The sequence below is a fragment of the Podarcis raffonei genome, chromosome 4 (genome assembly GCF_027172205.1).
Source record: "Podarcis raffonei isolate rPodRaf1 chromosome 4, rPodRaf1.pri, whole genome shotgun sequence".
NCBI classification, from domain to species: Eukaryota; Metazoa; Chordata; class Lepidosauria; order Squamata; family Lacertidae; genus Podarcis; species Podarcis raffonei.
This window is the reverse complement of record NC_070605.1, coordinates 67,471,331-67,496,718: the sequence shown is the minus strand read 5'-3', so window position 1 is coordinate 67,496,718 and position 25,388 is coordinate 67,471,331. Positions and strand designations below refer to the sequence as shown.

Genomic DNA, 25,388 nt, shown 5'->3' with positions numbered 1-25,388 from the left:
GGACTAGACCATGTGGGAAATGAACATATTATCTTAGCTGCAGTTCATTTGGTTTTCAGTTTTGTATTCTTGTTATAAAAAGAGTGCCTAGACATTCCGTTGTTGCAACCATAACCTAGCTATAAGGTGCCATTTAGCTCCTATCTTTCATATCTCAGTTCCTAACATTGCTACCCATGAACTTTCAGTTGATGTTTATTTCCAGAGGCCAGAAAACAAAACCAGGAATAATAATCTGTCAATAAATTGTTTTGAATGGAAAGGTTATCATCTAGACACTGATTTTCTTCAGCAATTGAGATAAACCTAAATGTAACTGAGATCAATTGTTGATGGTTTTAAACAAGACTCTAAAATTTGTGTCTCCTGTGAATTACAACAGAGCAGGGGTAGCCAGCACAGTGCCCTTTGGATGTTGCTGGACTACAACTCCCATCATCCCTGTCCACTGGCCAAGTTGGCTGAGGCTAATGGGAGTCCTTACAATATCTGGAAGGCACCACAATGGCTAACCCTGCAATAGAGTACCACAATACTAATTCTGAAATAATGGGAAAACACCTTATATAGAATATTGTTATAGGCCTGCAAGAATACATGGTGACCTGAGGAATGATGATACGACCTGAGGAATGATACTTTTGTTTAAAAACTGAAATGACTTTTGTTAAAGGTAAATAAGTAGATATTTGGTGCTTCCGTGAGGGGTGGGATTGTAAAAATGAAAAACAAAAAACCCCAGCTGTATATGAACTATTGTTTATAACTGATTTGCAAGTAAGTAAAGAAAAAAACACAAAAGAAAAAAAGAAAAACGCCTTACAAACTAAGATGTGCTACAGAATAAAGTTTTGTTTCTATAAATTGTGTTCTAATGCTTCCACTGACTGGATGTCTATGTTTTTAAACATGGACAACTGGTTAAACAAACTAACAAACAAAACTCCCGAAAAACACAAAGTACTTTTTCTTAGAAAAAAATGTTGTATATTGTCATGATATGCTTGCTGTTAAAAAAAACCTCTACTGCATTACAAGTGCTATATTTAACTGTCAAGAAAAAGATTAAAATTCTTAACCGTAAAAGGAAACAAATTATTTCAGCAAGTTTCTGAACAGACAGACGTAGCAATGGAGTAAAAATGAACATTTATTACAACTCAACTGGTGTGATACTAAGACAGTGTCCACACAGCTTATGTCACAGTCACAACAAAGCTTCCAACCAAGCACATACAAGGCAACATTGTAAACCTTAAACATGGTTTGAATACACATTAAAAAAATTGCTTTCGACTTTTTAAAATGTCAAGTAATTCAATCACTTCAACATCACACAGAGGGCCACTCTATAATGTTTCTTGAAACTCATTCCAGATTTTCTGTGAGTGAAATGTAGAACAGGGTTCCTGGGTATCTTATGCAAACATGATATTTTCATAACCTCTCCTTTGTGATTATGGCATGAAGCCATGATCTTTCAAATGCCTGGCACAGCTTATAAAGTATTTGGATGCTTTGGAACACAGTAATCACAGCAAATAGACCCACAGGAGGGGAACTTGATAGTCATATTATTGGAAAGGCGTGCAGTAACACACACAAACACAATGTGCAGGAAGTCACACTGCTTTCAACAGCAGGTGTTCTGTACTGGGGTTCTGCACTATGTGAAGTGTAGGACATGCAGGGAAATGCAAGGCAGAGTAAAACAGAGTTTGACTTTGTGAAGTTCATGTTGCCTGATCCTATGCATGTTTATATGGTAGTAAATCCTGCTTTGTTCAATAGGACCTAACGTTTTATTCTGTTTTTAATCTGTTGGGAGCTGCCCAGAGTGGCTGGGGAAACCCAGTTGGACAGGCGGGGTATAAATAATAAATTATTATTATTGTTGTTGTTTTATTATTATTATTATTACTGCCAAATAAAGTGTGCATAGCTTTGCAGCCTTTTGAAAAACTAGCTGAGGTAAGGTATGCCAATGACTTAAAGAGTTTGTGTGTAATGTTTGCTTCTAGTGTGTTCAGATTTGAACACACTAGAAGTGTTCAAAGATAGGTTTAGGGAGTAAACCTATCCTTGCAAAGTAGAATGAAAAATGAAAAACAATGATTAACACACAGATTGTCAGATTATCAAAATAACTACTTGAGTTCTGGTTTAAGTATAGTTGATATACTTGGAGAAAGGTAGACAGATGTGTTGTAACGTTCTCTTCTTACATTTTTCCCTTTGAGATTATGTCAACTATCTCAATGACTTCTGGTTTAATACTGCTTTACACTTTTGAAAGGATTACATGAGCAATCAAGAAAGCATTTAAGCTAGTAAAAAAATAAGTTTTTTAACAAAGAAAATTCCATGTAGCCTCAGCTGGTGTTCCCTTTCTACATTAACTCAGTTTTCTGGCTGAATTTCACACTGTACAATTTCATTCTGATACAAGTTCTGTTTACAACCTTGTTGCTAGAAAGAAAGCAACTAACATCTCACAACAGATCTTGGACTTGCAGATCTCAATAGAATTCTTTGGTATTATGAACAGCTGCAAAACAGTTGTTTCTCCCCAATCTAACAACCTAAACTGAGTATAACAAATGGTGACTTTATAGTAAAAGTCTTTGGTTACACAAAACCAAATTAACACATTTCGACTGGTTGCCATATGGAATTGTTTCTTTTCAGTGTATGACATAATGTACAGTACTTGATACATTATGTATGGCATTTTACAAAATATATTTACTAAAATTGCCATTTATGACTCATCAATGCTTGTAAATTACTGTGGCTTAAATCACTGTAATATCCCTTTTCTCCCAGAAAAATGTTTTTAAATCTTTCATTCCCTTGTTTTTAAATTTTACAGTAAATGGATTTTTTCTTGTAGGCCTAAAAGATGTAGCTCAGCAGAACAGTAATACTGACAAATAGCATCATAACACCATTAGCTAACAATAAATGAAGGCAGTGAACATTTAGTTATGCGGAAACATCACACAAGACATCAGCAAAGAAGGAAGTTTATGTCAGTCCAATTTCTTCGAGTACACTACGAGGGGTTTCCGCTTCCTGTGGAGGGAAAATTAGAGAATGAACAGATTTTGTGCTCCTGCCAAACCATATGTGCTATGTTAATAGGGAATTGATGAATTCAGGATATGCACCAAGCAGTCACTAGTTATGCAGAACACTCTCAATGTTTAAGCATTTTATAATAGTATTCATCGCACACACCCATCCCTTTTCTTTTGTCGTCAAACAGAGGAAGCAAATTATTTTCTGTTTTCAGAGCAGAGATAGGGGATATTGCTATTAAAATTCCCACTCCCACCCACCCCAGCAGGCATGGCCAGTGGGCAGGAATGATGGGAACTGTAATCCAACAACAAGTGGAGGATCACAGATTCCCCATCCTGTTTGACATAAAAGAATGCTATGATACCACTAAAACTTTTTAGAATCAACATTTCTAGTTTCAAAAAGTTAGATTTCTATACTTTATATGTGAAGTTTGTATGGTACTTCTTGAAGTGATTTGATAGCAACTGTAATGTTAGCTGAACATCAGATGTTTCTAAGACTACCTTAAGAAAAGCACACCATGTTGTTTTTCCTGTTAAAAGCATAACTTGTAATTTTTGTATAAACACAGAGAGTTTACACTTACTTTAGCATCCTAAACAAGGCACAGCACCAAAAAGAGAGAGTCAGAGTTAGGCAACAATTTTCAGAAAAGGCAGCATTGAAAATGTGAAAGAATATAGTTAAAGATGCATTTTGAATTTCTGGATGTTCAACTAAAGGAACAGAAATGGGCCACGAAACTTACCAGATTAAAGACAAACACATTAAAAAGAATTTCTACTTCATGATTTTAAAACTGGAAATTTTGAAAAGGCTATTGTCAGGGGACTGAAACCACAAGAAACTTACCTTTATTATTCATTTACACATCATAGAAATAAACGATGCTTCTAAATATTCATGGATATAAGGATAAAAGAGCTGGACTATCACAAGTGGGACGGGATGTTCCTAGAACCTCTAGATTAGCATAGATGGTACATACAATCACCAGTATGATCACTTGCCACCATTCTGCATTGATAGAAAGACATGCTAGTGTATGGAACTGAAGGGCAGGATACAAGATAGCACTGCAGCTAAGTTTTAGCCTAATCTGCTCTGTGTAAAGAAGGTGTTTCCTGACAGATCTATTGGCAGTGAAAGGCACCATTCTTCCCATTTGTGAGGCAGACTACAGCCCTTTGCCACACAAGAACTACTTGGGAATGGGCACGTTCCATCAGCAGCTGCAGATCAAGAAGAAAGTATTTCCTTCTTCCTTTCACTGATTTGTGAGGTAGGTTAGAGCCACTGTATGCCATGTGAAGCATAGGCTGGACTTCCATGCTAGTTGGAGCTATCCACATAAATGTTCATATTCTCCTATCAGGACAGGACCTAAAGGAAGTAGTGCTTATGGACTCTAAACTCTGGGCAATATGCAAATACTATCAGACTATTGTTGTGTGTATTTTCATATACTGGGTAAAAAATTAAAAGTTAATTTGCACCTTAATGAACAATGTTTTATGAGTAAATGAAGCAAGCACACCCTCAACTAGTTAACATCCCAGATGCAATCTGGGAGCATTTAAACTACATAGTAGCTGTGAATATCAATCAAACAAATGTTAACAGCTGTTTGAAAATGTGTAACTGAGTAATGCTTGAGAATCAATTTAAATAATGCTAATGCATTGAAGTTTGAATCATTTATCAAACATGTTTTCACATATTTTATGCCTGTAGATTAGAATTACCAAAGGCCAACTGCACAAACATGAAATATATCATAGCAAAGAGATGGAGGAAAAAAGAAGCCATTCACGTCAGGAGTGCATGCAATACTTTATTATAGACATGCCATGAAAACTAATTCACAGAAATTTACAAGCATGCAGCCGTATAAAGCTATAACATAACACAGCACCTCATTAGCACTCCATGCACAGCACTTTAAAGATTCAGGCATGAGGAGAATGCAAGCAGCATTTACCATATACATTCACAGAAGCAATACAACAAAAACAGGAAAGTTTTGTAATGGGAAAACATCCTAAGATTTGATACTAATACATCCCAGACTGTTGTAAATTCAGAATGTTAAACCCCCTTACTTGTGAACTATAACTGACATTTTTGTTCAAGTAAAACACGTATATCTGGAATTTTCTATTGCTTATAGTTCATTTGGCTAATCCTGCCCCTTTCCTATTTTTGCAATCACTATTTTATAGCAGCCTCCTGAGCAATGTAAACAGAATTAGTCTACCACTGCTCACACTTGGAATGTTCACATTTCTGAATAGAAATTGCAGAGTGGCTCAGAATATCTGTGGATGTTTCTGTGCAGGCACAGATTCTGCCTGTTGCGGCAATGTTTGGGTCAGCTCCATTAGTGCACTGAAGTATAGTCATATAAACAATTTTTTTCTATGGCCTACGAAGTTTTTCTCATTATCTATTAAACGAACATTTAACGGGTCCAACAATAATTCACTATCAATGGATTTCTGTAATATATGCACAAATACCAATTCATACTTAGTTTGAAAAATACAGTCACCATGGTGTTTGCGTATTTAAACTGCAATGTTGGGCTCAATGTATTCCAGCTTGAATACTACATGCTATGACAAGTGCTACTGGTAAGATTTAACATGGAAGTTATGGCATGCTGACAAGACACATGAAAAGAAAAAACACAGACATCACAAATGGTAGGAAAAGAAAATATACAACAGCAAAACAAATGTGATAAACTAATTTGTTCAAGATGACTGGATTCGTCCAGCTGAGGATAAGTATTCTGCCATGAGTAAATCGGCTCTATCACGTCTCTGTATGCATGGTGAATGAAGTCATTTAGTATACTGGGACATTAAAGTATTCATGACGTGGCTACAAAAGAAATGTGCACATTCTTTATAAATAGTACAAAAGTTTGCATGCATACAATAATGCAAATGGTTTTTTTATTTAACACTACTTTTAATGCTATTACACTATTTCTACACCAATCTTCTCAATCACATGCATTATTAAACAACATGCTATTCAGGGTTTGAAAAGCACACCACTGTAGTATGTTTAACAAACTATATGCAATTAGACATCAATGAATCATTTGTTTAAAAAATGTTGCTCTCTCTCTCTCTCTCTCTCTCTGTGTGTGTGTGTGTGTGCGCACGCATGCTTCCATATTTCACAACAAGCTTGTGGTGACTCGTCTGTACCATGCTATAGTCAAACATTATTTGTTTGCATATGATTACATTTAAGTAGAGAAGGCAGAACTTTGCCTGCGTACTGCTGAATAGAATTGTCATTTTTCCTTTTTATTGGAGGCACAGAAAGAGGTGTGGAAATTAAAGTACGTAAATTGTTCAGTTTTTCATAATGCATCTAACTACATCAACTTCTATCCCCGCTCCACCCGATGTGTTTTTCAGCATGGCAATTTGCAAGCAAGGGATTGTTAGAATATCCCATCAGCAAAAAAATAAAGTGTAGTCTTGCAAATTATCTCTAAGCACAATGACCACATTCTGTCTAATCCATTTTTAAAACCACTTGTATTAACATTCCAAGCCAGCTAACCGTTAATCCAACTACTCAGATGGAGACTTGGCTTTTGGGATTTCCTGCCAACCAAGGCCAATTTAACAGGATCTTAAATTCTCTCACACTTCTAAGAGCTTCTGTACAATCAGACTATTCATATAACTGTTTCAGGACCAGTTCTAAGAAGACTAATCCAAAGACCCTTCTGAGAATTCTCATTTAAATAGGAATGCCCAAATTCTCATGCACAATAACCAGGCATAAGAATAGCCTGTGGACATTCCCATAGCACTGTGTTTATGTATGAAAAATATGGGCTTTCCAGAAAATGTTAAATTGGAAAGTCTCCCCTCCCCAAAAAAATTCTTCTGCTCTAATATCAACTGGGATCCATGTTAGTCTTATATTTAGTTAACATTTAATATCTTAATGAGAAGAAAATGAACTTTCTCAACTAATGTGAAGTGTTCCTGTTCAGATAAGATTTCCAGCCACTCCAGTCCAGTTTCCCTCCAGTTTTCAATCTCCGTCCCCCTGCAACACTGTCTGAATTCTATGCTTACTAAACATGTTCTGTTCTCGTTAGATCATTTTTGCACACAACTCATGATGCTGCATAAGACTGCAAAGAAACAATAGTTAACTTCTCAGGCAACAGAGCAAGAGCTACATCAGCTTTAACCTTGACTAGCATTCCCTCCTACAGTGTCTTTGAACAAGTTCTTAAAAATACAAAAATAATTAGTCAATAACCTAGACTCAGTGTTCCCATCCGCATCAGATTTTGCTCCTTCTGTTTCACTTTGCCCCATGTGAGCATGCATTGTGTAGCATTTCTAAAGGAGTTTGCTGCATTCAGAATATTATATAAGGAAGAACGAAGTTTTACCAGAAGGGTGTGAAGGTCTGGTTTGACTTACTAATGTTGAGGTTTTGCAATTTTTTTCTTTTAAATTCAACTTGCACAGAAGCACTTAAGCAAACCACTCTTGAGTAGGACAATGGCAAAGATAGCTAAACACCAGTAAGTTGATTTGTTATTATTTAACAAAACATTTTATTTTTTACATTTTCCAACCTCAGACAGGTAGTGAAAAATGAACTGGTTCAAAACATTACAAAAGTAATTAAAACATTAGGTCAGGGCAGGCGCACTGAGTCAAGAAGCTGTTAGCTTCTCGATGACAATATTCTGCACTGCAGCCTACCCACATAATTTTTGCAGCTCAGGTCCTAAGCAAATTTCTATCACATTGTAGGTAATGCTGACACGAAAGTGTCTCTTCTCTCATCAAGTTTGGGACTTTGCAACCAAGTGGAATAGAGAAGGGAAGACTTACTATTTGAGCCATGATGTACCCTCCATAAGTAGAGCTGAAGTTATGTACCAGCATGACTAGATGGAAAATTACTCCACAAACACACTCAAACCAGGGACAGAATCCACAGAACAGATGAATGCATTGTAACTTTGAACAATTTCATCTTTTGTTCAGTCTATTCAAGGGGAGAATGGCCCGCAGCAATCATTCTATATAATCACTGTGGCACACATAAATGATGGTAGAGACAACCAAATCCTAGAGTATGGAGCATCTTATATCTTTAGGAAGGGCTGTAGCTCAGAAATCAGGTTCAATCCCTGTCATCTCTGATAACCCTGTTGAAAACCACTGCCAGTCAGTGTAGACAGCTTCCTAATTGTCTGATTCAAAATAAGGCAACTTCCTAAGTTTTTGTTTCTTCACCTGTGGTGTGGGATCTAGCAACAGCTGCTATCTACACTAGGGGTCCACACCAGCTATCAAGCAGATCAGCAACAACTCTAGGACATCCAATTCATTATTGGCTGTGGCCAGGTGCGTTTCTGTTCAGCTTAATCTTATGTGCCAGCTACATCCATTCCTGGAGTCTGCAGATCTGGTCAGGTGATGTAATACCTTAGTTACACTATGCCTGGATTGCTGCAATGTGCTGTAAATGGGGCTACCTTTGAAAACTGTCTCAAAACTATCAGTTGTCAAGAATGTGGCAGATTACTGGGGGCCATATGACTTTCCTATTAAACACAGGAAAATGCAGACAATTGGTCTTTCTAACTTAGTATTGTCTACACTCACTGGCAGCAGCTCCTCAGGGTTTCAAACAGGGGTCATTCTAAACACTACATGGAGATGCCAGGAATTGAACCTGGATCTCCTGCATACAAAGCAGATGCTCTATCACAAAGCTATGGTCCATTCACAACTACTGTTCAGGTTTCCAATTCATTTCCAGGCTCAATTCAAAGTGCTAGTGATAATCTTTAAAAGTCATTCAGTTTAGGACAGGGTTTTCTGAAGGACTCCCTTCTGTAAATGCCTGCACATGACTGAGTCTTCAACAGATCACTCTTGTGTGTCCCAACAACTTTGAAAGGATGCCTGGGAACAGAGACAAGGTCTTCTCAGTGCCCATGCGCAAGCTCTAGAATTCCCTCCCAAGGAAGGGTCATCCTGCCTCCTCTTTAATGGCCTTCTGCAGAGTTGTTAAAAACTTTTAAAAGAAGGCTTCTGAGTCATTGATATTTCTATGCTCATTTACTGACCTAATTTGCTAAAAGGTATATTGAGTAAACTGCTATTAACAGCTGCTGGGAATTAAACAAAGAAGGGGAGAACCATGTATGTCACACTGAGCACCTTTGGGGAAAAGGCAAGATATAAATGCAATAGAAATAAAATAAAACAAAACAGAAGTTTTTTAATGGGTCTTTATTATTTAAATATAGATCTTTTATTCACCCTGATTTGTACTGTCCCAAGCTTACTGGGGTAAGGCAGGATTAATAAGTGTGATAAGTTTTAACTTGTTTTACATGTAATTCCATTACTCTATTCAGCTTTTTTAAAAAACTGGAAGATGTAATTAACTTCTTTCTTTAAAAATGATACCAGGCTTTTAAACTACAGTGGTACCTCTGGATGCAAACGGGATCCGTTCCGGAGCCCCGTTCGCATCCTGAAGCGAATGTAACACGCGTCTGCGGGTCGCGTTTCTGCGCATGATGTCATTTTGAACGTCTGCACATGTGCGAGCGGCGAAACCCAGAAGTAACGCATTCCGTTACTTCTGGGTTGCCACGGAGCGCAACCCAAAAACGCTCAACCTGAAGCGTATTCATCCCGAGGTATGACAGTACTTCTGCTACTCTATATAATTTAGCTCTGAAAAGTTTTCAGTTTATCCATTTGAATGTTCACTGGGATTTCTTTAAAATACACTTACCTTTTTGTGTAACATATTCCTCTAAAATACTCAACAAAAATGTTGCAATGCACTATAGATGTAAATTAGGCTTGTCCTATGAAATTGACTAGTAAAGCATAAATAAATAGGTCTGCAGCAAGGCCTATGGTAATTTCATGGCCCTTCCGGATAATGTTTCAATGCATAATTAGGCCCTACCTAGCAAAAAACTTTGTGAACCTTCCAACTTCTATTAACACCTAAAGATTAACAACACCAGAACAAAACCACACACCACACACTTCAAACCGATGCTGTTAGTATGAAAGGAAAATAAGACAAGAGCACCCAAAGCATATTTCAATACTTTCATGCAAGTGTAGCACAAGGTTAAGTTCATCACTGGCCACTTTTCTGTTCTTCTTTTTACTTATCAGGCAAGAGTTCCATTACACGTGCAAAACTCTGCAAAGCACCCATGTAAACCATGCCACCAAAACGGTAAATTTGGTAGTTACCAATCATATGGATGGGATCAAAACGCTAAGGCTTTAGACTGCTCTTAATCATAAGATATCCTCAGACAAACCTCCCCAGTCTTCATTCTGGCTCTACAAACAAAATCAAGCACAATTGAAAATTTGGCAAGTCTGAAGTTTAAACATTTTTTTTAAATGTAGCAAAACTATCTGAAAAAATATCCACTATTACACACACTTGTACATATGAGGATTGCTAAGGCTCTCAGGTAAACGGCTTCTTTGCATTGCTTAAAAAGTCAGTGTTATCAAGGACAAAGCTAATGAAAATGTGACAAAGACAACAACTCCAATGAACTCCACATAAAAAACATGAGAACTCAACACAACAAGATGTTTCTTTTTCAACAGCTAATCAAGCTCCAGGTTGGGGAAGTTATTCTGAACACAATGAGAGCATTTGTTAAGAGTCAAGCTATATTTGACAGTAGAAGATAATTCCTACTTGTCAGCTCCATTCCCATATAAAATGGGGGTGGGATCAGGTCTTGCAGCAAGAACACTGCACCCTTCCCCTCCTCCTGTGGCTTATTTCCTCTCAGTTCATTTTGCCAACCATTTCCCCCCCATTAATGATCCACTTCTGGTACTGGAGCTAGAAACAGGGAAGTGTCTGAAGCAACTGAATACAGGGAGGTGAGGTACATGAGAAAGTCAGTTAGTCGGTCAGTCTCCCATGGACGCCATTTATTGTTAAGGACCCTCAACTTTATATGACAGTGGGGTAGACACATAAATTATAGTTCCTACTATGTCTGATTTGGTCCTCAAATAGATCACATTAATTCAGATCTCCTCCTTACTAACAGCTTTGAAAACTCTTAGCAAGATGTAACTGGACTATTGGATTTATTTTTAATGGGTTTTTAAAAGACAGTATCTCAGAGAATGCTAGCCTCTTTGAAGTTTTCTTCTGAAGAGTACAACATAAAACCTAAAAAGCTGAAGTTAAGCCTTTCTTAAAGTTAGCATTTAATTTTCAATAGTGGAGTTATGCCATTCCCAAACTATTTAGTATTATGTAAGATACATTAATTCCCTCGTGCTACAAAGGACTACGATGTAAGACATCGATGAAGAGACAATAGAGAACAAGGCAGAGTTCTCATTCAACATTCCTGCCTCTACCGAATACTTTAAAGACTACTTCTGTGCTGAGGTCAAAGCACCAAACATTCAAATAGGGTGATGACAGTTATCTAATTCAAAGCACAAGTTCTGTAAGGGAGATTAAACAGCTTTACTACACAGAAAGGTGCTTGCTTCATAACTTATGCAAGCAGTTCAGAAACACACATCTCTCAGAGGCAAAGCATAGGTACTGATTCTTTCAGTGCTAGGTATTACAAAAATCCAATAACTACATTAGGTGTGCAATGTGTTTGTTATTTCCCTATGTCACTCCAATATTACAAGAAGTCAAAAATCATGTAGAAGGGACAGAATGATTATGTGCATATAGGCACACAGTACACAATTCATTTTTTAACCATGGCATCCCCTCACTTCTCCATGTGATCTTCGTCCTCCCATGTAAACTTTAAAGCCTTGCATTCCTCTGACAGCTCTAGACAGAGCTACAGGACTGCTGCCATACCTATAAGTCAGGCCAAGTACGTAACATGGAGAACACTTTAGATGTAAACACTATCCCAAGTCCTCTCCATATCTTCAGCAAGCTAACTGCAAGTTTGAAATCATATGGAAATACTCTGAACAAAAAAAAGTTATCACTGCAAGAATCTCGACTGCCTGGTATTTAGGAGCTGAACTAATGTTTAGCAGCTGGCACAGATCTGAGTCACTACCAGTACCTGGGCCATAACAGGGAATGTGGGGCTTAACACATCTATTGCTCACTGCTTTTCGCCATAATAAATGTGTCTGCAAATCTTGGGGAAATAAGCATATGAAGTGTGGTTGAGGGAAAGCATCTTGCAATTGAAGAGTGAAGCATTTCTTCCCATTTTCCCCCACTCCATATCACACTGCCTCCCACGGCTTTTCAGCTCTGATTATCTTTGTTCTCAAGTTCCCACTTTGTTCTGGATTAGGCATCTCTTGGTCTTAAAATCTTTTCTTCTTGTGCCACATCCAGGGTGATTTAAATGGGTTGCATGGAGCTCAGTTCTGCAATCACTTCAGTATTTCTTTCACCAGAACTTAAGCTTAAGTAGTAGATGCATTCTTGTGAGATCTTTTTTGTTATCTGCAAGTGAACATGCTCACTGTCCACTCACAGAACATGAAATAAAGAACTTTGAAGCAATGATGCACTAATTTAACAAATCACAGTTCTAGTGAACAGAGTACTTAATTTCCAAAAATAATGGAAATGTACTACTAATGTAACCCTCCCCATGAACTATGTGCTTGATAATAAAGTAATTCTAAAATACACAATTGAATAAGAGCATTTGGAATCTGTCCTGGAAGGACTGATTGTCCTTCTTTTGTCCTTGTGCTTCAGCTTGTCAAACGGATTTTTAAAAATCCTTCAGTGTTAGGGTATGAAGGAAGTATTATGGCATTAGCTACAAAGGCAGAATAAATGACTCTTCCTTGCCTAGCTTTTGTACAGGGAGTCCCAAGTGAAAAGCTACTTATTATGCTTACATTTGTTTTATCAAACAGATTGTTACATACATATAAGGCAGCACTGATTCCAACCAAAGCAAAGGAACGGAATGATACACACATCACCCATTACAAATAGGTTAACTTCCAAAAAGACACTGACCAATGTAAAGGAAACACAAAATTCCACAAAATTTTAAAATGTTTAGTTTTTGTAACTTTATGTAAACACAAAATCCAACATAGGCACTGCAGTAACAAATTCTGAAAAGATAAAGTACATAACTAACACACTATTGAAAAGATAAACTATCAATTATACAAACCCTGAAAGTCTATGTGAATTAAATGATGATGGGAAAGAGTAAAACTGATAAGGGGAAAATATTATTTTATTTCCTTTTGACATTTAGATGTCACACATTCAACAACTTCCGTTGGGCAGCTGTACCTCCCTTGCAATTTCTTAAACAAGATTTGTTCTGGCAAAACTATGATTTTTAAGGGGATTTGTATGGAAGAGAAATCTATGGATTTTGTTCTGCAATTTAATATTGGACTTTTTTTCTTGAAGAGATTCTAAAAGGAACTGCATTTTACCGGTATATTGTTTTTACTATGGTTCATTAGCCACCTCAGACACTTTTAATCGAAAAGCAGATTAGAATTACTCTGTAAAACAGACGTGCAAAATTTTGTTCACAACAGCTAGTGTGCCACTGCACTCTGGCAAGCAAAACAAATGGCCAAACTTGGGAGCTATAGAGCTAGCTGCAAATTATTCTAGCAGCTGTGTAATGACCCCATCCCTTCTCAAAGCTGGGGGGTGTTCTGCCACTATGACAGATACCCTGGGGGCCATAGTTCACCAAGCTTCTCACCATACTTTCCTGCTGGGAAAACCTCCTTGTTTGCTTCAAGCCCAATAGCAACTTGACTTGGAGTAGTCAAACCAGTGAATTACCCACAATTCTGTCCTGCAGGGAAGCATAGCGAGTCACTGGAGCACATGGCTAAGAAAAGTCCTGGCAATCACTATTTTTGGCTTGCCTAGCGAGGACAGCCAAAATTCTGTTAATAAACGAATCCACCATAAAATTATGTGAACAGAGTATGCCAATATTTTGTACTAGTACTATGGAGCCAGATAAATTCTGGACTGTAATGCCAGCCAGATAATAGAGCCAAACTAAACATGACATTTGCCACATGGTTTGTCTTTGTATCATTACTTTTTCTTTAACATATAGCCAGCACTTTGAAGAATCCTTAGAGGAGACCATGGCATGCAGTAGTTCACAGAGTGGATAGACTCAACAAAAATACATTACCCTGGCCACAGAGGCATTGCTATGTCTGACTTGCAGCCCCAGAGTACTTGGAGAGCTGCCCTGCCAGACCCTTCAGTGAGCCAGTGTGGTGTAGTGGTTAAGAGTGGTGGACTCGTAATATGGTGAACCGAGTTCGATTCCCCGCTCCTCCACATGCAGCTGCTGGGTGACCTTGGGCCAGTCACACTTCTTTGAAGTCTCTCAGCCCCACTCACCTCACAGAGTGTTTGTTGTGGGGGAGGAAGGGAAAGGAGAATGTTAGCCGCTTTGAGACTCCTTCGGGTAGTGATAAAGCGGGATATCAAATCCAAACTCTTCTTCTTCTTATGGGGTCCACTTTTCTGCTTGCCTTTCTTCCTAGCAGCAGCCCTCAACTCTCTCCCCAGAACCCCATGCAGTATGTATAGCTATGTGTGTACAAGTGGCTGTCACCTGTCTAATCTTTCTGTTCTCATTTCCTCTGTTTTATAATACTTAAAAATCTGTTAGGGGAGGGAAATCCTCCTCCCTTCAACTTCCTTCCACTCCAACCTCTGTAAAATCATATTTATGAAACAAACCTGTTAATTTCCTATCAGCCTACAAGGCACTGCGCACTATTAAGATCAAAGCAAACTAAACCAATAGTAACAATGAAGTAAGATCATACAGCTATAGCAAATAGATCTCTCTGCAGCCTTGTCCTTTGTGTGTTTACTCAGAAACAACACTATGCAAGACTTGCTCTCAAAAGTGTGCATAGTGTTGCAGCTGTAAAAAAAATTCTTCCGCCACCCCTTTAATTCATATTCTTTCCTCCCTAATCTCCAATATCACATTTTCTTCCTGTGGATAGGTTAAAAGAGAAAAATAATCTCAGCTGTGTTTGAGGTTGCAAGCCTAACCATGTATATTCAGGAGTAAATTCTACTTAATTCAGTATGGCTTACCCCCAGGTAAGGATTAAGTTTGGAGGTTTAGTGACCAAAGCCCACCCATCTACTCATTGCCTTTTTCTGCCTTCCTCTGCCATCTGTCCTACCATCCCTATTTGCACAAGCTTGACTTGCTGCATCCAACACCTCGGCTCATAGGCACTTCAGCAATGAAGACTGTTGCCCCTATGGCCAACTTTGCAGACATGCACTGCACACATGCACTTTAAATAAGCATGAGCAGGTTACACCTCATGTAAGGAATAAAGAATCTCACATTTTAAGAAAATGGAAAAATATATACTGAAAGACACTGTATGCAATCGCAACCGTCTTGATGGCTGTTGTATTAATCACAGTATTCTATTTGCCACCTGCTCCTTCTGCAACTTTTTCTAAAGCTTCTTATATAATATTGTCAGAGGCTCAGGAGCAGAAGCGCAGGGGAGAGAGCAAATAGAGAGCGGAGGAGAGGAATCAGAAGGGAGCGTAGGGGAATATGACAGTGGCCCGAGAGATTCCATGAGCTTCTCCAGCGAATCAGAAGATTCCCAGAAGGGGGCGCCTTTGGTAAGGGCGAGGGGGGTCCCAGGGGGGACGCTCCAGAAACAAGGGACCAGCGAGGACTCCCAAGGGAGCAGCGGAGGATCAGGACCAGTTCCCCCACCAGAGCACAGTGGGGGGGAAGAGTCACATGAGCCAGGATCAGCCTCTCCTCCAGCGGGGAGAGAAGATGAGTCAGGGGTAACCACGCCCCCATCGGGAAGTGGGGGAACGGAGGGAAGGCCAGGTCCAGCTAGCCTCCCCGAAAGAGGGAGCAGTGACACAAGTGTAACGGTCAGAAGGAAAGTGGGAGGCTGCGCGTGCCAAGTTCAAATGTGGAGGAGCGCGGGACAGCAGAAAACCCGGATTGGGAGCCAGGTCCAAAGGCCCGAAGGAGGGAGGGGGAAGAGTCAGGGGACTCAGCTTCAGAGGAGTCTAGGAGGGCTGAGACTCCGACTAGCAGGAGGGCCCAGAGAAGGAAGGAACAGAGGAAGAGGTGGAGTAAGGCTAGAATCTTAAACTGGTGTCAGGGGGGAGGAGATTCAGATGGAACTTCGAAGGTCTAAGGTATAGACGTAGCGTTGCGCGCTGCGGGTCTGGAAGTGAAACTGAACTTCAATAAAGACTTTTATACTAGAGAAAGAAGCAGCGTTGGTCTTGTGTGAGCTGGGACCTTGGGCAGCGCTGACAAATATGAACAAGCCAGAGTATTTGTGGGAATTCAGAATCACTACACTGTCAACATCCGTATGAAAACTTCTACTCAGTTGAGCCTTCTCCTCAGTATACCAGCATTTTAAAGGCAGTGAATTTTTAATGAAGAATGCTTTTAAACAAGTAGTCCCAGTGTATATATTCTGAAGTGGCAAAACCCAAGAAGTTAATATATATTTGGATGGGATGGCCACTTAATTACCAGCATAAATTTATGGTTTATTATTTTAAAAGTCTCACTAATGAGTGGATACAGGAGGACTGAAAGATGGGACTTCAACAAAACACATATTAAAGCAAAACAAATACACATCTCAAAACACCACCCATGTTTGCAATACAAAGCCACAAAAGTTCACATCTGCATAACTGTACAAGCATGCAGGCTAAATCCATGTTCCTTTATGTAGAAACAGACTTGCTGTATTTTTAACATGGCTCTGAACCATCATTCAAAACATCTGTAGTGCCAGTTCTATGTTATCACCTCAAGATTTAGGAATTTTATGTAGCCTAACAAAAAATGAGTTGTTCCAACTACTGTGTTGAAACCCTAATTCTAAATCAGTGCATTAAAGGCAACAGAGTTCACTAATATTTATGCAGCTGCTATCTGTATACCAATGAGGCTAGGTAAAGGGAAATGGGGTGGGAACAACAAGGCCAGAAGCAGGACCCTTACTACTGAATTAATTCTTATGTATTTCAAAGATTTATGGCTTTGACATATTTCATATTTTGATATATGCTATGCTTTGTTATATTGATTATTCTGATGCTGTGTTAATTGAATTGTTTTCTGTTAGTCTCTTCGGGCTTCTCTCAGGAAGTAAAAACAGGATGTAATACAGGAAATGCATTTTGTTAGCAGCTGAGGTGCAAAGTTTCAACCCAAAAGTCTACATTATTTGCTACGGTTCTAAGACTAGTGTTATAACTATTTTCTAAATGCACAGTGTACATCTACTTAAGTTAGCTATGGCACTGTTACTTGTTTTTAAAACAGTTAATGTTAACTATACCTTAGTGTCTCAAAGAAGAGAGTCTAGCTTCTGGATTTCAGCAATGAAAGAGGCATACATGCATCAGGTATGACAAAAATTAGTTATAATCATTCAGTTAATTGAATAAAAAGAAACAGATATAAATTAATTGAATAAAAAGAACAGAAATGCCTAGACAAGACGACACACACATGGAGACAGTAGCTGCATGTCTAGCAACACATACAACACCAAACACATTATGAAAGGAAACCTTAAAAAAAAAGCAGTATTACTGTTCTTTATAGTTATATACTGAATATAGTGATGCTAGCTAACAGAATAAGAAGTGGGTAAAGCAATATTGTACAGAAGGATATTAAGGAGAAGCTACATGCTAGACATGCTGAAAAGCTTTTTCAACAATTTCTGGAGAAATAAGATGCTTTTCTTAGAAAAGAGTAAAGCATGCTGGTGGAGCTTTGGCAAAAAAAGAATTTTCTTACCTCTTGTAATAGATCTGCTTGTTCAATGGCTTTAAGAACATTTTTCTTTGAGGTCTCCTGTACTTCCCCTCCCAAAAGAAATTCATCCAAAATAAAATAAGCCTTCTCAAAATTGAAGATGATATCAAGTTCACATACCTAGAAAACATAGGAAAAAACATGTTGAGATTTAATCCCTTCTCTAAGGTGCCAAGTTAAGATCCTGTGGTTTTTAAAGAAACACAGATTGTCATGATCTTCTGTGTGATCACTAAAGGCCAAGTCATGGATTTGGTAAGGAACAAACTTTTGAGAAAATATTAATATTGATTTAAATAGTAACATTAAAATATAAGGAACAGGCATTTAAATAAGTGTATCATTTGAGCTCATCACCTAGGCCTCATATATATACCACATAGTTCTCTGAATTATGTAATAGCATTTGTAACAGCAGCAGCACACTACTGAATATCTTCAAAGAAGATTCAGTGAAGTTGCTGATGGAAGAAATACTAGTTTCTTGGTTGTTACATACAGTATTGGTATTTGACATGCGACATCTGACAAATTCTTTACTTTCAGACTTCATTAACAGTTCCCAGTAAGGAAACAGACCTATATAATGTAATGCAATAGATAACTTTTTTATTCTCATTCACAGTAATAATGCATACATGCTGTAATATAAAATCAAAATACCAAATTTATTATTCTTTTACAGCACTTTTCAGAGTTCAGAATACTATTAAAATTCCCCAAAAGCACTGTGAGGGTGAAAACTAATATCACATAAGCAAACTTCCACAGTGAAGCTTTCTCTGTTTTCCTTCTCCCTGCAACATGCCCACCCTGCTGCCAGGGCAAATCTATTGTTAATCTAGATCTGGCAAACCTCATGAGTAAATTTTGAGGGCTGCAAGGAGAGGAGAGGAAGAGAAAGCCCTCTTCAGAAATCTGTTCCACTCATGTACAGACAGCACTGGGTGTTGTTTCTTATGTGTATTAAAACATTTTTTTATTATGTTCAGGAAAAATAAGTCATCTTAATTTGTGTATTACATAAATGAAAAACTTCATTACAGAAATTTATAATTATAGGATGAGACCCCATGGAGCTTGAGTGAGCAACTACTTAGTCAGTGAGGCTTCTGCTTTCTCTTCTCCCCCCATGTATCCCCCAAATCTGTTCTGGAGGTTGGGAAGAAATTCTGGAGCAGATTTTGGGAATGTGTGGCAGCAGGGAGAACATGGGGAGAAGAGAAACCCAAGTCCCATTACACAAGTGGATTTCCACTGCCCAGGCAGGCAGACATCATTGGATGTCACCTACAGAGACCAGAAAAACCAATTAATAACTTACACTTCCAAAGTATTTATCAAGCAATTCCACATAACGGTGAATTATTTCCAGGGTTATTAGCTCATTATCCTGATCTTCAATGGCACAGCAAAAGTAGAGACTTGCATATCTGAAAGAAACAGGTTACTCTAATTATGAAACACTGCCAGATTTTTGTTTTAAGAATTATACATACCCATTACATATTTCACAGAAATTAACAGTGCCAACTTCCTCAGAGTAATGCATTAACTTTCAAAATTAACCTGAATTCACTAACTTTACAAACTGGCTTGAAAATAGCTTTATTATGGCTTTTTCCAAGTACCTCATTGTAGTTGCCAGTTTGTGGACAAGTTTCATATTTGAGTGTGTTATCGACAGTTATTCAATCAATAGCTATAGGAAAGAATAATTCTAATAGCAGTTATCGTTCTTATGAAAACAAATTTCAAGATGGCTGTGGAAGCGCTACCCCCAGCAATCTTTTCCATCTCAAGGGTCACATACCAGTAGTGAGTGGGGTGTAGAATGAGATACTTAATTTTGTACAGTAAGCTATATTCTGCCAAATAAAAGCCAGAGGTTTCTAAATACACACACACCTTTTATCCTCCACCCAGGCAAGGAAGGTGCATTAATACATTTCAAGAACACATTACAGCCAGGCAAATCACTTTAGGCGGATGCAGAGTGAAGGGTGTGGCCTGAATGGAGATAGAGGCCTGGAGGGTGTTGGAAGTGCTACAGCAGGGATCATTCAGTTTGTAATTTAAGGGTAACCTTTGTTATCCATAAGTCAACCAGCCAGTAAGGGTAGAGGAGTTGCTTAGCAACCAGTAAAGGTAAAATGGTGTTTGCTGAAGCAGCATGTGCCTATTTATACATTGCTTTTGTTCATTTTCCTCAGCACAGTGTTATCAGGATTTCTTTTATTTCTGGCTACATCGGCATTATTTAAGTGACTTTGCTAAGAGAGGGGCCCCTAAGGTTCCCCACCCTACTCTAGAACACAATCATCATCCTAGGTACTTTTATGTGGGCCTCTTTCATGGGAGGTTTGGAGAGAGACAACACAAGATCAAGCCTTTTCAATGATGGCTTCCCACTTGTTGAATGCTCTCTCCAGGGAGGCATGCCTGGAACAACCTTTATCTGTTTTTATCAGCTAGGCAAATACTTTTCTCTTTGTCCCTTAATTTGAAGTGTGGCATTGTGGCTTGTTTCAGTGGGGTGCGATCAGTAAGTCCTCATCTGTATTATCAGTTTAACAGTGTTTTAAAAATTTTATTGCATTTTCTCAGCTGTAGAAACTTGGCAAATAAAATAAAATAAATAAATAAAGTGGTAAGTAGTTTCACAGGGCATGACATTTCCAACTGTCAGAGATTTATGAATGCACTGAAGCACAGGTAGTACTTGATCTGTTTACCTATTGAAACAAAGATTGAAATAATTTCACTGTGGTGGCAAGAACAATTTTCCTTCACAGCATTAAGCAGACAGTACAACATTCCATAGCTCTTAAATTTACAGCTGAACAGGCGAGAAGTATAAGATAGTGTAATTGTGCAACCTTTCTATATTTGAGCAAAATCAAGTCCTAGCTTATATAAAATAAAATGATGTAATATTTTAACATTCAAGTACATTAAATAGCCTTTAAAACATAGTTTTCAAATATGTATGCCTCATTTAATGAAAAATCTGAGTGCATAACTATTTTATTAAGTGTAAAATTATCTCATTTTTACAACACAGAAAAAGTACTGCAGACATAATTCCTACAATGCTATTGAATTATATTTGAGGAAAGTTGAATATGTTTTTCACACATAAGAGAAGAAATCCTTATTTCTACTATTCAGTATATCTTTTGTTGGATAGAACTTATAAGTGTAAGGACGGAAAACCACCTTTTGTAGACAATCTTCAGGTCCCTCCACTCCAGAAAACTGCACATTTTCGGTTTACGGGCCAAGACTGTTTGAACAAGTTCTCTTGTGATTTTCTTCTTTTCTTTGTCAGATAATGGGACATACCATTTCTGAAGTCTCAGCTTCCCTTGACGACTAAAAAGCAACATAAACTGCATCTGTTGAGTTAAATAAAACACAGTTTCATGTCAATCCTTCAGACCCATTGCATAGTGTGTGCTATACATTTGAGAAAGCTTTTGAACATTAAGATCACCAGCATTTTTCTTTCCAATTAAGCTTTAAAAGCAGCCTCTGGGAAAGGACATCAAGGACTTGAAGGTATCTCAAAAGATAGACAGTGGCTTGTATTATTAAATAATTATTTTGAAAAATCTGGGTAAGATAAACACAGTAGTGAGTTTTATCTAGAAATCATCTAAATTGTATACAACTGTATACAAGTGAAGTTTAAATGCAAAACATATTCACAGCAGTTAATCATAATATACTATCATCTTCCCATTGAAGACAAATGTAGCATAATGCCCTAGGTTAAAATTGTTGCTGTTTTTATAAACACTTCTAGAACTCATTGCACAGCAATAATTCTCAACTCTGAAAAGCTATAAATTTCATATTAAACAGATCTCTAGTAGCATGATCCTTGTTATCTGGGTCAGTATTCTTCAACTCTGGGTTCCCAGACATTGTTGGATTTCAGCACCCACCATCCCCAGCCATTTGAGGGCTTAGGCAATGGTCAGGGATGATGCAAGTTGTAGTCCTATAACTTCTGGGGACCAAAGACCACTGATCTAGTTATGCTGTTGCAGGTGCACAATATACTTTATTAAAAACCAGCCCATTCTTCTACACTGACACTGCGACTGTACACAAAAGGTATGACATAAAATAACCATGCTGAAAATATAATGCTGTTGGTCAGACTGGCCTAAGCGTTCTTCCTATATCTATGTCTACTTCTTTCTGCAAGCAAGCTATACAGAAATTGTAAACAAATTCTACACCCAACTTGAAAGACATCCTGCAAACATTTATGCAAGCATTACACATAATCCACCATACAGATTGTGGAAGGTTTACTTATGTGAGCAAATTTAGGTAACAGATAAATGTGTATTGTTTTGTGATTCATTATGGCCAGGCTTCTAATTTTTATTTTTAAAAAGCGAAGAAAAGAACCTATAATGCAACAAAACAACCTGGGAGAAACAGCTAAAAACAAGCAAAATATACTAAAGAACCAACTTATAAACTTTAAAATGCCTTGATAACTGCACCTGAACAATATGTGGTGGGGAGGCAGGTAAAAGAGGAAGTGATGACATCCACACTAAATGGTATTAAAATATCTTTAAAGTGGTATTAAGTATTCTTCCTATATCTTTCATAGATGAAGAGAGAGGTCTCTGCAACTTCTCATCCTGACACTACAATTGTTGTTGTTGTTATTAAATTTTGTATACTTCCCTCCCTACATCTGTAGATCTCAATTTGACAATTTATATGTGCCAAAATGATCCCTTCTATCTAGCTACTAAAGGTATGGAAAACCTGTCTTCCATATAATCTGGTCAGCCCAGAAAAAGCAGGAACATTGATGCTTCAAACATGAGATGTGATTCACATATTGCAAGCCATACTTGAAGATAGATCTTTGGTTTCAGAAGGTGGAAAATACTGAAGAAAATTATGTACCATCACCCTATCTTTTGAGTTCAACAAAGTGCATCTGGGATGAACAGCTCTTATCACCAACTATACATACTGTGGTCAAATAAATTTGTACTAAAGAATATCCACACAAATATGCATGCAGTTCTTTCTTAAGATCAAGTGAACTTTGGAATTGAAATCTTTTTGAAGGAACTACCTAGACCTTGTTGGCCACACACAAATATAAAAGTTGCCCCTCTTACAAGTAGATGCAGCCATGACAGGTCCATTCCTACTTAGGGTATTATCTTCAAAATGGAGTTAGAACATGAAAACACCAAGTTCATGAGGTGTGTAGCTGTGAGCTGAAGATTTTGACTAAGCCTTGCTTGCAGAAGTTGTTTATCTGTAAGCTCTCCTCACTATGTAGAAGGCCTCAGTGAACGTTACAAGAGTTACTTTGAACTTTAAAGGCACTCGTCTCTTTAAAAATACAAGTTAAAAAGCAATTTGTATTCTGGAGCCAGAGCAGTCTGGACAGTTAAATACGGAAATTTAGTACCACACAAACCACACATTTCTCAATCTGAATATAGTGATGTATCTCTCACTTTATCACATGAGATACAGGAAGAGGAGCAAGGAACAAACAAAAGGAAGTCCTCCCAGAGAACTTCAGAGCAATATAGATTTGTTCTATTTTACAAATCCCAGAACATTAGGCATAATCTAATCTATGAAGTGTCCTTAAATGGGTTATTTGTATGGAGAATCAAAACTGCAATAATACCATAGGGCAAAAAGCTTACCTTATTTATAATACATTTCTAGTGGCTAATCTCCTTAGTGGAGAGCAGCTCACCTGCAATCCCCAATATTTGTCCAGAAGGCTAAAGCACTCATGCTCAAAAAAATGATCTCTCTCCCTCCTTCTCCCAGGGTCTCTCAGCATACATATGCAAGACCACACTAAGGACAAACACCATCCTGCTTTTAGGCTTTAAGCACTTCGAATTCGCATTAAAGCATGTGCTGGGAAGGGATGGAGGGGAGAGGGGAGCCACCTTTGTTCATCCAGGCTGCGTGTGGATTACATCCCCCTCCTCAAAAAAGAGAGAGAAATAGCTGAAGCGCATGTTAGGAGCTGGTTACCCCACTCATACATCCACTTCCTTCCAGCATCCCATTTATGAGGAATCGCGCACGGGTCCAACTACAATCACGGCCACCAGAAGCCAAATCCACAATAAAATGCTACAAGAAGTGAAGGGGTTTTTTTTCCAGGGGGTGTTGTTGTGTTTGTGTTTGTTGAAGGCAGGCAGCCTGCCAAGCCAGCGTGGCATCAGGGGCCACTAGAACGACCGAGGGCAGCGCCAAGGGGCCAGGCAGGAGACTCTTGATCTCAGCGAGGTCGTGGGTTCGAGCCCCGTGTTGGGCAAACGAGTCGTGCATTGCATGGGGTCGGACTAGATGACCCTCGCGTTCCCTTCCGACTCCTACGACCTCCTTCAGAATAGGGCCTAACACCGACAGGTCACGAACACCCATCCAGAAGCCTGACCGACGCATCTACCCCGCCAAGACCTCGAGGAAAAATACTCATTTTTTTGTCAGCACGTAGAGCCCGCGCGGCTTGTATACAAATCCACGCGCTGTGTATTCCTGTACCTGGGCGCACATTTTATATATGCACACGACGGCGGCGGAAAATAAGAGGCAGCGGGAGAGTCTTTACAGCCGGTCTTTACAGTCTCCCCGCCTTCCACCCGTCGGCGTATTAAAAAAAAAAAGGGGGCTCCGTGAGGAGACGCCTCTGACCGTTATAAGGAGGCACAGGCGCGCGCGCGCGCGAGGCCAAGCTCGCCGCATCACTTACCGTTAGTCAGGAGCGTTCGAAGCGCGCGCACCGGTGTCTCTGCGTGAGCGTGTGCGTGTGTGGAGGGTGTCTGCTCAGCGCTCTCTCAAACTACGCAGGGAGCAACCGCCGCCACGCTCCCCACCAGAGCCAGGGAAGGGAGGGGCTCCTCCCGGCGAGCAGGCCGTGCCAACTGTGGCGGGGCCAGGAGGCGGGGCCAGGAGCTCGTCGCAGGGGGCGGGCGGGCGGGCGGCCCCACTTCTTCTCTTCAGCCACCAAACTTCATTCGCCCCCTCGCAGCGGACACCAGGGTGTACCCAAGGGGCGGGGTGTGCGTGGGAGCGCGGCGGGGCGGGGTTGGTGAAAGGAGGAGGAAGGATTTCCCGGGCAGCCAATCCCTGAGGCCGAGACGCACGACAGAAGGTTGGGGAGCGGGTAGTAACCGGTGCGCAGGCAACAGCCATCCGGACACGGCGGGTTGTGACAGGAGCGAGGCGGACCAATCAGAAAGCGGGGTAGACGCAATATTTGTGTTTCCCCCGCCTCTACTCGCATCTCGCCAATCAAAAGCACAAGGGGAAAGCAGATTAGCCAATCAGACGGGGACGCCCTCATCTTGCCCACCCACCCAGGCACACAAGGCGG

General features: G+C 39.2%; 1 protein-coding gene across 6 annotated transcripts; it reads right to left on the bottom strand.

The window, feature by feature from the left end:
* Positions 1–1,132: 1,132 nt before the first annotated feature.
* On the bottom strand, positions 1,133–25,063 carry AP1S2 (adaptor related protein complex 1 subunit sigma 2). 6 transcript variants are annotated; one of them, XM_053387162.1, is made up of 6 exons: positions 24,557–24,708; positions 21,209–21,387; positions 19,314–19,422; positions 17,972–18,109; positions 10,383–10,475; positions 1,133–3,075 (listed from the first exon to the last, which is right to left on the bottom strand). In XM_053387162.1, the coding sequence occupies exons 1-5, from the start codon at positions 24,566–24,568 to the stop codon at positions 10,431–10,433; spliced, it is 483 nt and encodes a 160-aa protein (XP_053243137.1). In that variant the 5' UTR covers positions 24,569–24,708; the 3' UTR covers positions 1,133–3,075; positions 10,383–10,430. The 6 variants fall into 6 exon arrangements, with proteins under 6 accessions (XP_053243137.1, XP_053243141.1, XP_053243139.1 ...); XM_053387166.1 differs by lacking the exon at positions 10,383–10,475 and adding an exon at positions 17,505–17,534 and having other exon boundaries at positions 24,557–24,707; XM_053387165.1 differs by lacking the exons at positions 1,133–3,075; positions 10,383–10,475 and adding exons at positions 4,909–5,973; positions 17,505–17,534 and having other exon boundaries at positions 24,557–24,707.
* Positions 25,064–25,388: the final 325 nt, after the last annotated feature.

What these genes read in the sequence shown, in the direction of transcription:
- AP1S2 (XM_053387161.1), bottom strand. An exon ending in TTGATAAATACTTTGGAAGT is followed by an intron (nt 18,110 to 19,313) that starts GTAAGTTATTAA and finishes TATGTTTTCTAG; the next exon opens with GTATGTGAACTTGATATCAT. An exon ending in AAGCAGATCTATTACAAGAG is followed by an intron (nt 3,076 to 17,971) that starts GTAAGAAAATTC and finishes TTCCCTCCACAG; the next exon opens with GAAGCGGAAACCCCTCGTAG.